The following is a 14,023-nucleotide window of genomic DNA, read 5'->3' as shown; positions in this document are numbered from 1 at the left end:
ACCTCTGTGGTTTTCTTCCCCCAAACCCATAACTCCAGACTAATTATGAGAAAACCATCAGATAAAACATTAAGAGACATTTAGAGAACTTCTATATGAAATAACTGACCAGTACTTCTCAATACTGTTCAGGTTACAAAAAACAAGAAAAAACTGAGAACTTGTTACAGACCAAGGAAGACTAAGGAGACATGATAACAAAATGCAATGTGGTATGCTAGATTATATCCTGAAACAGAAAAAACATGGATGGAAAGACTGGAAATCTGGAGTTTAGTTTATAGTAATGGGCCAATGTTGGCTTCTTTCTTTTGTCAAATGTACCATGGTAATGTGTGATGATAATATTAGAGGAAACTGAAACTACATGAGGGATATATGGGATATTATCTTTGCAAGTTTTCTGTAAATCAAACTTATTCTAAAATAAAAAGTGTATTAAAAATCTTGTACAGGAATGTTTATAATAGCTCTATTCATAGTTTCCCCAAACTGAATACAGTCCAGGTGTTCATCATTAGGAGAAGAGGTAAACAGTGTGTTATATTTACATAAGGGAATACTATTCAGCAATAAAAAGAAATGAACCATTGATACTGCACTATGGATGAATATCAAAAACGTGAAGCTGAGTGAAAAAAAGCCTAACATCAAAAAGTATATATTTTTATCAGTCTGGGTGCAATCAGGAGAGAGAAACCACACAGCAATTTAATAGGGAAGGTTCAATATAAAGAATTGTTAACTGTAACAGAGGATGGAGTAACAAGCAGCTGGCCGTTAAGAAGTAAAGAAAACTCTAAAGAATGGAGATATAGCAGAAATAAGGAGCAGTTACTATCCTTAAAGCTGAGACAGTGTGCCCAGGGAAGAGCCTCCCCACCCTGTCCCCCAGCTAAATGAATGGCAGAGAAATCATTGTGCTGGTCGAACTTGCTGGAAATCTGTTCTCTGTGGTGCCAGGGAAATCTATTAAGGGGGTGATGTCTCACTGGGGGCACTCTGTTGCCAAACTACCCAAGTTGGGGTGGGGGTGAGTGCTAAGGGAAGCTGCTGCACACAGCAGGAGCTGGGCATGGAGAAGCCACAAGCGCTGCAGGAGCCTGATGCTGGAAGAACTGCCTGAGATGCAGGAACTGGACGCTGAAGAAGCTGTGTGTGCTGCCAGGTGAGCACACTGGAACCAGGGAGAAAAAAAGGTTTTTTTCCTCCTGCAGTGTCTCTCCTGTGCCCTGATTGATAAAGATTGATGTTGTGCCAGCTGTTGAAAGAGAAATATTTAAAAGGCCCATATCTGTTTTCACAGAGCAGGCAAAATGGGTGAATTTGGAGCTGAGAGGCAATAAACGGTAAATTTAGGAAATATAGCACAATACAGTACCTTTTCACTGATTTGAAGTTTTAAAAGAGAGGAAACTAATGTATGATAGAGAAAATATCAGAACAGGAAGTTGCCTCTGGGGGGTTAGGGGATGTGAGAGCAGGGATTGACTGCAAAGCAGCAGGCAGAAACTTTGGGGAAGTGGTGATGTTCCACCTCTTGAGCATAGTTTAGGTTAACCTGGTGTATGCATTTGTCCAAACTCAAGATATGTGTATTTGTTTGTATATAAATTTTACCTATAGAGGGAAGAATGTAAACAAAAGTAAACATATGCATAGTGAAGTCTTTAGGGGGGAAGTGTACTGATCACTGCAATTTACTTTGAAATGCATCAATAAATAACATGAATTGATGAGTGGATGGATAGATGGGTATGTAACAGCAAGAATAGTCAAACACTCATGGTAGGACCTAGGAAACATCTAGATCACGGGAATAATGGTGCTCACTGTAAAATTATTTCAGCTTTTCTATATGTGGGAAATATTTCAAAATTAGATGTTGTAAGTAAAAGATTACCTTAACTGTTGAGGGAGAATGGATTTCGGGGGAACAAGAGTAGAAGCAGATTGTTGAGGATGCCATTGCAGTAGTGCAGTGAGAGATGATGATTGTTTGGAGTGGTGGCAGTGGACTTGGAAGGGAGTCATAAAAGCCAAGAGAAGAAAATGTTTTAATAGGGAAAGAATAGTTGAGCTGAATGTAGCCCATAGATCAGGTAAGTTGATGATGAACGTATCCACTGGAATATGAAGCATACTGATGGCAATGAGAGCAGTTTCTGAGGTGTTGTATAGCAAAATACACTAAAAAAAGTTAAAAAAAAAAACCCCAAAAATTAGGAGAAAAATACTCATACACACACACAAACATGCACAAAGAAACTATAACATAAAAAACACTGCCATAATTCAATAAGAAGAAACAACCTAACGGGAAAAAATGGACAAAGGATATGATAAAGAAATTCTTAGCAGAAGAAATGTGATGTTCAGTCTCACTCATAATTATATAATTGTCAATAAACAATGAAAAACCATATTTTACTCTTTAGGTTGTAAAATATTTGATACTTCATAAGAATACTGTCATATTTTGTAGGTATGCAAAGACATTTTGAAAGATAATTTAGTGGTATCTATCAAAATAAAATTGTTTATACCTGTTTTCCATTAATTTTACTTCTAAGAAAATGTCATGCAGAAATACTTACATAGGTGTTCAAGATTATATCTTATTCACCAAATATAACACTAACTGAAAGATGCATTCCAATTTTGGAGATATTAAAATGTGAAAATAAGTATAGTCTAGAATTGATGAAATACAGTATTAGAAAGGTGTTCATTATAGCATTGTTTATAAAGTTAAAATTGATTGATGATACTGAATTTTAAGCTGCTATTAAAAGACCAAAGATCTAATATACTGACACGGAAACATAGCCACTATTGTTAAGTGAAAAAATGAATTTGCAAAATATTTAGGTTTTTATTTCTATAGGAAAAAATTAATATATGTATATACTTACAGCTTCATTTAAAAAAATGCCGGTAGGGGCTTCCCTGGTGGCGCAGTGGTTGAGAGTCTGCCTGCCGATGCAGGGGACACGGGTTCGTGCCCCGGTTCGGGAAGATCCCACATGCCGCGGAGCGGCTGGGCCCGTGAGCCATGGCCGCTGAGCCTGCACGTCCGGAGCCTGTGCTCTGCAACGGGAGAGGCCACAACAGTGAGAGGTCCGCGTACCACAAAAAAAAAAAAAAATGCCGGTAGGATAAACACCAAAATGGGGCAAACTTTTGAGAATGAGATTGGCATGGAGCTGAGGATATCTTTTCCTTTTACTTCATACATATATGTATTTTTCTTTCTTATAAAACAAAGATCATGTTATTTTTGCAAAACCCCAAATCTCTTCATATTTTAGCCTTAACAACCTGATCTGGATGAAGTTATCTATTTGAGAATGAGATAGTAAAAGGGTAACATCTACCTTAGCATTTGGGGATTAAATTGATTATTTCATGGTTAGTGACAAGGCTTGTAAAACTTTGGGCTTTATTTCTAAATCTGAATGAATAATGATAGGGTTAGAATCTGGAAGCTGTAGAATTATAAAAGTGGGAGGAAATGGATGATAGGAATACTGTGGTGATGAGGGGGAGAAGCAGGGATATTGTTTAAAGGCAGAAAGGTAGAATTTAGAGGATGCATGGACATTTTGTCCAAAATTCAACATTGTATAATCATTATCCTGAAATTCAGGAAATAGAAGCCTTGAGATATGGGAAATGGGATTCTTTGCAGGGATTTGGCTGCCAAAGTTCTTATGTCCTTGGGGCCTACAGAAGTACCCAGCAAAGACAGCTGCAGTCATACATTTGGCAGCTACAGCTGACACTGAGAGGGGTGGATCAACAGATTGGCACAGGCGAAGGCAGCTGCCTCAATATTCACATTTTAAAATAATCATTAAACAAGGGACATTGCCATAACAATTTTTAAATATAAATAACAATATGTCATCTTAATATATGCTGGATATTAACATTTTCATTAGTAGTGTTGACTAAACTATTATAAAATAAAAGATGATCTCTATTAAGGTTATTTAAGCTGTAAAAGTCCATTATTCCATATAGGTCAACATTCCCTCTACAAGCTCTCTTTCTCTTAACCACCTTGGAAATTTAGGCATTGTAGAACTGGAGAATAAAATGCCTTGCTAACTCTAGACTTTGAAGACACTATCTCTAAGTCCATAATGCTAAATATATGGAAAACCATGTAAGCACAAAGAGACAAAGCTACAAAAGATTTCAAAAGTATAGCGACAAACCAAGGGTAAAAAAAGACATTTTCAAGACATTTGAGGAAATATGAATATGAAAAGATACTGATCATGAAGAGTTATTTTGATACTGTTAATTTTGTCAGATGTGATAATGATAGTGTTTATGTTATAAAACGTAAAACATTAGTGATGCATGCTCCAGTAGTTATGGGTGACATGTTATGTTTGTGATTTACTTTAAAATGCTTCAGCAAAAGATCCAGATGAAACTAATATGGCAAAAAAAAAAAAAGAAAATGTTAAGTCATGGTGATGAGTATATAGGGGTTCATTATACCCTGCTCTCTATTCTTACATATATTTAAACTTTTTATAATAAAAAAGGTTAACAATGAACAGGTAAAATAAAATTCAAAAGGGCAAAAAAAGCTACATATATTTGACTATTGGATAAGCAAAATTAATTGGTCCTCACAATGAAGTGGTAGAGTATTCCAGCCAACAACACCCCTCATTGCAGACAGCATAGTTTGAGACCTGTTTCCTAGTTTAGGTCCTGCTTACTTTACCCGCTTCACCTCAGGGAGCTTCACTTCATTTATCTAGGAAATGAAAGAATTAGGTTAGTTCACTGTTTTGTGCTTTCCAGTTCTGAGAAACGGGTACATAAAACACGGGTCATAAACTCAAACTCCTACCGGTGCCAAGCAGTTAATTCAAATGAGTGAATTGGTAAAGTGCTTGCCAGTCTAAAGCGGTTAGACTTTTTCGAGTTTAGGAAGAAATATAGGTTTCTGTGTGGAATTAAAGATGTGTAAATGCTAACAAATGAAAATGTAAAGAAAATAGGGACTTCCCTGGCGGTCCAGTGGTTAAGACACTGCGCTTCCATTGCAGGGGGCACGGGTTTGATCCCCGGTGGGGGAACTAAGATCCCACATGCTGCCTAGCCAAAAAAAAACAAACAAGGAAATAAAGGTGTGGGAACTCTGCGCTGCAGGTTTGCCATCTCGGGGCAGTTCACGACTGCGGTCAACTAGGTAGGACTCTGCAACCGGGCAGAAGACCATTGGGTGGGAGACCAGAAGTTAAAACAGACGAAGATCAAAACATCCAGCAATGATTCTAGGGAGTGAATTGTGCTTCAAAATACCTGTCTACTTCAGCCTACAAGATTTCATCTACTAATGAAACTCAACAAACGCCACTTGAAAGGAAAGCTAGGTTTATTCTTTTCGTTAGCGCTCATCTTCCGCCCGCGATCGCAGCTGCGTAGCGCAACGCAGGCCCGGTGCCCTGTGGTCCCCTGGAGACTGCAGGCGCCACCGACTCTATGCCTCCCGGGAGCGCCGAAGGGGCTAACCGGAGCCGCACATTGAAGGACTGTTATGCCGGTACCTGGCAATCCCAAGGAACCTCTGGAGGAGTAAGTTGATTCGCTTCGCTGGGTGCCCAAGAAGAAAAAGTTGCACTGGATCATGGGAAGGAGTTCTCAACCGGAAGATTTGCCTGGGCGCTTCCTGTTTGGTAACTAAGGGCGCGAAACGGTTGCTAGAGCTCCAGTAGCAACTACCCCGGAGCTTTGCGAGTTCCTTGGGTTGCCTCAGGTGCCGCTCACGGGCGATACGAGAAGGTGGATCTTACCTCTGCACCTTTTCTGAGGTCCCCTATCTGTTTGTCATCATGAGTAGTGAATTCCTGGCGGAGCTGAATTGGGAGGAAGGGTTCGCCATCCCGGTGGCGAACGAGGAGAACAAGATACTGGAAGATCTGGTAAGGATCAGGTGAAGAAGGCGGGGGAAGAAGGGGTCTGTTGGGGGACGTTTTCTAGTTGGCAGAAATACCCCAACCCTTTTATTTCTCTCCGTTCTTTCCCTAATCCCATCTCTTCTCGGTCTACCTCTCTCCGGCAGCATCTCCTTCTTCCCTCACCTGCTAGCCCTTTTCAGTACTTGCTAAAGCATTAAAATCAATCAATCAATCAATCAATCAAACTGAAACTATAATAGATATTCACAACTATAAAGCTTGAAACTTTACTCCCTCCTCCTCTTCCACCCCTTGCACTCATTTCTAGCCTCCTGAGCAGTAGAGGAAAGGCTGGTTCTCGCGCCCGCCTTTTCCTTCCTCAGAATTAAGCGCAGTTTGCAAAGGGACTTCTGAGGTTTGCGTAGCGACAGTTATTTGCGGATGTTTGTAAACAAAACATGTTATGGTTGACATTTCTTTTTGAGTTACTGCCTATGATGTTTAAAGTGACTCGAAGAAATGTTTTTAAGAGGGATGTTCTAGTAAGTACGTATAATGTGCAATTTACAGCTTTTCAAAGTGAGGATTAAGTTGTCACAGAAATATATAAAATATTTTTGTAAGGAGTATTTTACACCAGCTTGCAACAGTGCATGGTAGTTGTTAAAAATAAAATTGCAACCAGCTCAGGAAACTTTGAAAACCAGTTAGCAGTCAGTCTAAAGTTCCATCACATGGCAATGTGTTGTGTGGAAGAGGGTCCAAGAAGACCGATGATGTTTACACTACTTTAGAGAATGGAAGAGAAGGTTCCTCTGAGAAATGAAAATGAAAATCCTCCACTTTGTTTTTTGAAAATATGTTTTTCAAACTCTTCTGACTTATTTACTTATATCTAATGTAGATGGCTTCAGATTTTGTTTTTTGTTTTAAGTGAAGGGCAGCATTAGGAAATATAAGAGATCTAGCACTGAGTACTGAGGACTAATAATAAGTATCCAGTCTTGGGTTCTGATTCTGCTTACGAGCACTGAGTCCATTTCTTCTTCTGTAAACTGGACATAAGTAAAATAATTATCTCACAGGGTTGTTACACAGCTCTAAGGACTTTAATATAGGTTAAGTTCCATTCAAACGTTAGTTTTTGGTATTATTGCCATAATATTTGTCTCACAGGACTTTATATACATATTACTTGTATTAGCTATTTAAAAAAATATTAAAGAGCAATAAAAAGAATAATAAGGGCCATAATCACTTCACCTGAATAAACTCCAATATTAAAAAAGCAACTCTTGAAAGTTTAAGATATTCAAACAGAAGAGAAGGGTATAAAATAAAAAATTCAAGATATTCCCTCCCCAAAGTACTCACTGTTGACCGTAGAAGTGGCTATCATGGCTTTAAACAAATATCCCAGACATCATGGTCTACAGGTATACAGATAGAAAAGACAGGAGTATTATAAAACTGGGATCCTATTACATGTGCTGCTTTTAACATAGAAATTTAAATTTACTTGTGTTTAAAAGGAGAAAATGAACGGAATTGTTGAATTTCAGTGAGTATTACTTGGTTATAAGAGATAATGGTTGCTAAAGATTTCTTTAACATTAAGAAAAACTAATGGTTAAATTAATTGTTTTTAAAAAACTTCTTTGCTTCATTTGTAGACAGTGTGGGTTGACTCCCTGATCTTTCATTTCTCATCTTTGAAATGAAGAAATTAGCTCTCTTACCCTTCCTGCCACCTTCTTTTCCCCATTAAAAATAGTGGTTTTATTATTTTTATAATATCAAGGTTTATTTTATTTTCATTCTATTCAGTGCCCTTAATTTACTGCAAGTGTTTAGTCTTATATTTAAAATGATTTAATGGTTGTTCATGCAGCCACTTTTACTATGTTTACCTTTTTTTGAATTTTTCACTTTGATTCATCTTTTGACTGGTTGGGTACTATCCATGTGTGGGTTTCAAGAAGGACCCACAGTACTGTGCTTTCAATTCCTCACATCCCTGGCTGCCAGTCTGGTTCCTTGCATTGCCAACTTTACATTTATAGTCCTTAAATCGTAGTATCAGATCTTCAAGGTACTTTCTCTCTCCCCCAACTCCTTCCTCCTGGAGTCCTGTGTTTCCCAGTATGGACTATTTTCCCACAGACCTATTTCCCAGCTGTTAACTTGAGAATTCCCTTTCCTTTACTGGGTTGATGCTCTATTTCCTACATCACATAGCTTCTTTTTTCTCAGATTATTATTCTCTTATTTTAATGAAATACTTTCTTGTGTCTCCCTAAGAAGGGTCTATGGGAGGTAAACACTGTGATTATCTTCACATATGATGGTCATTTGGTTGGGTAGAAGATCCTAGAATAAAAATAATTTTTCCACAGAATCTGGAAAGTATTGCCCTATTATCTTCCAGCAGTGTTGTTGGTGAGTAATCTGATATTAGAATGATTTTCATTTCTTTGTAGCTTACTTTTTTAATCTCTGGAAGCTTTTAGGGTTTTATTTCATCTTTACATAGAAATTTTAATTTTGGCAACTGTATCAATCATATTTTTAATTTTCAGGTTATTTGCTTATTGCTTTTTTGTATCACATGGTCGTGTTTTAGGAGTACATTATCATTTACAGTCTCTGAGTGTGTATGTGTCTGTGTGTGTGTGTTTAGTTCTTGTCTTTTGTGTCCTGAATTATCTGTTTTCTTTGGGATCTTTTTGTTTGTTTATCTTGATGTCCCTCACATTATGTAAGTTTTCAATATATATCTGGTGGTCCTTGCATGTCCTTTTATATTGAAGAAAGAGGCAATAAAATGTTGTTTGGGAACTCTATGGGGAAGGAATTATCAAGTTGTGGTAAGTTAATCATTATGCTTTCATTTAAAAAGCAGATGCTTTTGCTCTGGGTTCATTATGCAATGATAAAAATCATAATTGATGAAGAAAATAAAAGTGATAAAGCACCAAACAACACAACAGCTAAATATGTAAAAGTAAAAGCTTTTATAAATGCAAGTAGGCCTTGACAAAAATATGTAGTGAGATACTTCAATATTTACTTCCTCAGAATTAGACAACTCTAATAGACAAAAATAAAGATATAAAAGATATGACTAATACAACAAAAATAAGAACATAGAGAACATATATCCCTTAAGTAGAATATGTTCATAAAGCATTTACAAAGGTAGATTATGTACTAGACCAGAACAAAAACCTGAAAATGAGTGATCAACCTTAAATACAGTAGGCTAAGTGAAATAAGCTGGACACAAAAGGACATACTGTATGGTTCCACTTATATGAGATAACCTAGAGTAGTCAAATTTGTAGAGACACAAAGTAGAATGGTGATTTCCAGGGGCTGGGGGTAAGGGGAATGGGGAGTTGGTATTTAATGGGTACAGAGTTTCAGTTTGGGAAGATAAAAGATTTCTGGAAATTGATGGTGGTGATGGTTGCACAACACGTGGATATACATAATGCCACTGTACTTAACGGACACTGAGAAAGGGTTAAAATGGTAAATTTTATGTTATATATATTTCATAACAATTTAAAAATGAGTGATGGAAAATTTTTAGGTCACATTTTCTGATCATAAGCCAATAGAATTTATAATAAACAATTAAAAAAATTATCTGCCATTGTTAGGAACTGAATACTTGCGTGCCTTCCCCACCCCCCCCACCCCTGCCCCATTCATATGTTGAAGCCCTACCCACCCACCGCAAACGCCCCCCCCCCCACCGTGTGATGGTATTTAGAGGTGGGGCCTTTGGGAGGTAATTAGGTTTACATGAGGTCATGATGGCGGGGAAGGGAGAGCTTGGGATTACTGTCCTTATGAGAAGAGGAAGAGAGACCAGGGCTCTTTCTGTCATATGAGGACTCTGAGAAGGCAGCCATCTGCAAGTCAGGAAGAGAAATTTCACTGGAACGGAATTGTCTGGCACCTTGATTTTGGACCTCCTAGCCTCCAGAACTGTGAGAAATAAATTTCCATGTTTTAGCCACCCAGTCTATGATATTTTGTTATGGCAGCCTGAGCTGACTAAGAGACCCATCTTAAATATTGATACTTAGGTGAGTTTTCTCAGAAATATATTTCTGGGTAGCTTTATATCAAAGAGAAATTGAAAGGAAAAAAATCACCTTTTAGAAAACAGTAAAAGGGGACTGCTTCATACCCACACCCACAGGAAACGGCAAAAATCTTAGAGAAAACTTATAGCCTTAACTGCCTTTATTTTAGATCAGTGTCTTAGCCTGGGTTACTACACCAGAGTAACATAGACTGAGTGACTTAAAAAACAGACGTTTATTTCTCACAGTTATGAAGGCTAGAAGTCAGGATCAGGGTGCCATCACAGCTGAGTACCTATGAGAGCCCTCTTTCTGGCTTGTAGATGGCTGCCTTCTGGCTCTGTTCTCACATGCCTAAGAGAGAGAGTGAGCTCTGGTCTCTCTTCCTCTTCTTCTAAGGACACTAATCCCATCATGAGGGTCCTACCCTCATGTCATAGTTTAAACCTACTTACCTCCCAAGGGCTCCACCTCCAGATAATATCACATTGGGGATTAGGGTTTCAATATATGAATTTGGGGGTGACAAATATTTAGGTCATAAAAATCAGTAAGACAAAAATTAAAGAAACTAAGAACTCCTCTTAATAAGTTTTAAAAAAGAACAATAGGGCTTCCCTGGTGGCGCAGTGGTTGAGAGTCCACCTGCCGATGCGGGGGGCACGGGTTCGTGCCCTGGTCCGGGAGGATCCCACATGCCGCGGAGCAGCTGGGCCCGAAAGCCATGGCCGCTGAGCCTGCGCGTCCAGAGCCTGTGCTCTGCAACGGGAGAGGCCATGGCAGTGAGAGGCCCGCATACCGCAAAAACAAAACAAACCAAAGAAAAAGAACAATAAAGTAAAAAAAAGGGAATTAAAATAAAAACTTAAATTAATGAAATAAACAGCAAAAAATACATATTTATTATTGCAGTTGACCTTGAACAGTGTGAGGGTTAGGGGGTGCTACCTGCCCCCCTGCCCCTGGCAGTGGAAAATTTGAGTACTGTTATCTCTGTCTCAAAAACAGGGAATTGATAAATGATTCACCCAAGGTCAGGAAGCTGAAACAGTTTGGATAGAATCAGGAATCAAACCTTAGTTCTTTTGATTCCCCATATTGTGATCTCTAAGCAAACACAAACTTTTCCCCACACTTAAAGATCTGTAAAATGAAAATATAGGTACTATATTTATTGAAAAAAAATCCCCATATAAGTGAAACCACAGTTCAAACCCAGGTTGTTCAAGGGTCAACTGTACTTAGTAAGTTTAATAAAATATAGGACATAACAAATGAGTAAATTAGTATTTATTTTCTTTCTTCCTTCGTTAAAAATTCAAATATTTCTTCTGCATTTTAGTGGATGGTGTTGTGTACCTCCTGGGTTGTAGCCCCAACATGCGGAACCACAGCTCCAAACACTAAGGAAGCATATTTTTTGTTGTTGAGTTTTATACTGCTTCGAGGGGGTGACATACTCTAGTGGTCCTGAGAATGTGTGTTATAATTTCCTAAAGGTTTGTTTGCTTGCATTTACAATGTTTTGTTTCTACTCAGGATTCTTATTCAAAAGACACACAAAATTTATTAAGAAACAGGTTTTAAGCATGTGAGAGTTAGTTGTTCTGTTCTGTTAAGCTTAGCCTAAGTTTGTTGGTTTTGAATAGGAGTTCAGGGATGAGCTATTATGCTGCGTGTACAGCTACTTTTCAAATTTATGTTCCATGCTGTGTGTTTTTGTTACATCTTGTTGCTATGCTCTGTCTACTTTAGCTATCTTGTGGTTTAATTACAGAATAGAATCTTATTAAAGTGCATTTTAGCAGTGGACCTGCTAACGCTGTAAATCTGAGAGAGATTTCTATTCTCTTTTAATATAGTGCTAATTTTCCCACAGAGCTATTTTATAATATTTAAAAGATTAGTAGATTTTAGAAGTTTAAATGGATATTGCAAGAAGTGAAGTAAATGAGGATTTAATTTTCTTTTGATTTTAGATCCTTTTAATATGGTAAAAACTTAGTAGGACTTTGGTTAATCATAGAATTTATTATTTACAGTTGTCAAAGCTGTGGAATGAAAGGTCAAGCTTTCAAGATCAGCTACGTGACTATGAAGATCGAATTAATGCTATGACTTCTCACTTCAAAAATGTTAAGCAAGAGTTCTTATTTACCCAGGTACAATAATGTTGAAATTCACATTGATTATATCATGTGTAGTCATGGAACATTTCACATTGCATTTACATCTATGATTTGATTTTAGAGATATTATAGGAAACTTCATATAACTCAATAATTATGAACATAACCTTGATGCTGAAAGTAGGTAGAAAAAAGACTTTTAGGAACTCTACTGCCACCAAATTCAAGGAATAATTAGTTCATTTGAAAACAGAAATCCTCATTCAAACAGTCTGATATATTAGTCAGCTGATTATATGAGAGGGATACAGTGATGGCAGTGAGAAACTATGGCGTTAAGTGGAAGCAGACCTAATAAAACACATAATAGAGTTTCTGTCTACTTTTAAATTTTTCAGCACAACCCCCTGGAGCCATTTTGAGTGGAGGTAAATAGTCCACACACTTCAGTAGCCCTTAGGACACGACGGTATTTTAGCATAGTTTAAGAATTGAATTTTATAATGACGATTCTGAGGTAATAGAAAAGTTAAATTATATTCAGGAAACTAAGGTAACTGGGAACAGTATAACGCATTTTAGAAATATTAACACAAATAATAAAAATTAAAACTTAGAGTGATTAATTAAGTAAACATCTGTTTTATGGACCATCTATTCATGTGTAGAATCTCTTTCCCTGATGATGCCCAGGAAATCAGAAAGCTCTGTAAATCAGCATTGGAGAGTTTACTAACTTCTATCTGAAACAATTTTTCAAAAAATGCATCAACTTTCCTTTGAAGAAGTATGTAATTCTTAAAAATGAAAAAAGTCATGTTTTTAATACTAATTTATACTTAATATAGGTAAGTAACTGTTTTATGGGTTTTTACAAGTCTTATTAGAAAGTTATAAATTTAATGAACTTTTAAAAACAATCTCAAGATTTTTGTATCCTGATGTGATTTAGTAACTAATAAGCAGTTTGGAACAACATCTTTTCTTCAAGTTGTTAAACCACTGAGTTGGGGAATTGAGAAACAGAGATTTTCTGTAGGTGTATTTCATTATAGCCAAACCTCAATTAAGTAGGACAATAGAGACAAAAGACAGTAAACTTCCTTCAACACTAACAGCCTTAATAATGTAAAAATAATACATATGGTGATAACTTTGAAGCCCTACAAGATCAGTAGTCAACAAATACGATTTTATTAAGTAAAACTTAACACAAAGTCATCATTGTATATTAATATACTCTAGGGCATATTTATAACCATCACTGTTTACATAATTACTTTAAAATTATCTCTGTTAATTAGAATATGTGATCAATTCTTATAAACATACCATTTCCTAAGTATTTTTAATTAGTTTCATTTTTTATTTTTAAATAAATGAATTATATCTTTTAAAAGTCTTAGTATATAAATTTTGGTTTTCAGCAGTTTCCTTAGACCAACATAAAAACTGAAAACTGCTGACAACATTTTTTCCTAGCACATTCCATGAACTGACTTCTTACAACTAGTAAGCAACACCGACTACACTGAATCACAAAGTCTAATGTGGTGTAGGTTTCTGAGAAGTGGAATTAATAGTACTTGATCTAAGCATTTTGTGGGAACTTTGTTATTTTCTGTCTAGTGGATTATTATGAATATTTTATAATATTAAAATTTAAAAAGTCTTTCTGTCTTGTATATTATTCTGTAGTCTCTTTGCAAAGCCAGGGAGCATGAGATTGAAAGTGAAGAACATTTTAAGATGATTGCTGAAAGAGAACTGGGACGAGTGAAGGAAGAAATGCAACGACTGGAAAATGAGATAACTTCAATACGGGAAAAGAAAAGTGATAAGGAAGTATGTGTTGAAATGTTACTTAAAA

General features: G+C 36.8%; 1 protein-coding gene and 1 long non-coding RNA gene across 2 annotated transcripts in view; one reads left to right on the top strand and one right to left on the bottom strand.

Annotated features, from left to right (window-relative positions):
* Positions 1-2,003: 2,003 nt before the first annotated feature.
* Positions 2,004-5,670, bottom strand: LOC132520500 (uncharacterized). Its single transcript, XR_009540556.1, has 4 exons — positions 5,577-5,670; positions 4,654-4,780; positions 2,916-3,090; positions 2,004-2,190 (listed from the first exon to the last, which is right to left on the bottom strand). It is a non-coding gene; the product is annotated as an uncharacterized LOC132520500 (long non-coding RNA).
* Positions 5,671-5,861: 191 nt separating this feature from the next.
* The window catches only part of CCDC39 (coiled-coil domain containing 39), a 46,110-nt gene continuing 37,948 nt past the window's right edge, over positions 5,862-14,023 (top strand). The window contains exons 1-3 of the mRNA XM_060150056.1: positions 5,862-5,951; positions 12,067-12,186; positions 13,852-13,998. Coding sequence (XP_060006039.1) covers positions 5,862-5,951; positions 12,067-12,186; positions 13,852-13,998 — 357 coding nt within the window. The remainder of the gene's footprint in view (positions 5,952-12,066; positions 12,187-13,851; positions 13,999-14,023) is intronic.

Source organism: Lagenorhynchus albirostris, chromosome 5, assembly GCF_949774975.1.
Source record: "Lagenorhynchus albirostris chromosome 5, mLagAlb1.1, whole genome shotgun sequence".
Classification (NCBI taxonomy): domain Eukaryota; kingdom Metazoa; phylum Chordata; class Mammalia; order Artiodactyla; family Delphinidae; genus Lagenorhynchus; species Lagenorhynchus albirostris.
This window is presented reverse-complemented; position numbering and strand designations above follow the sequence as displayed.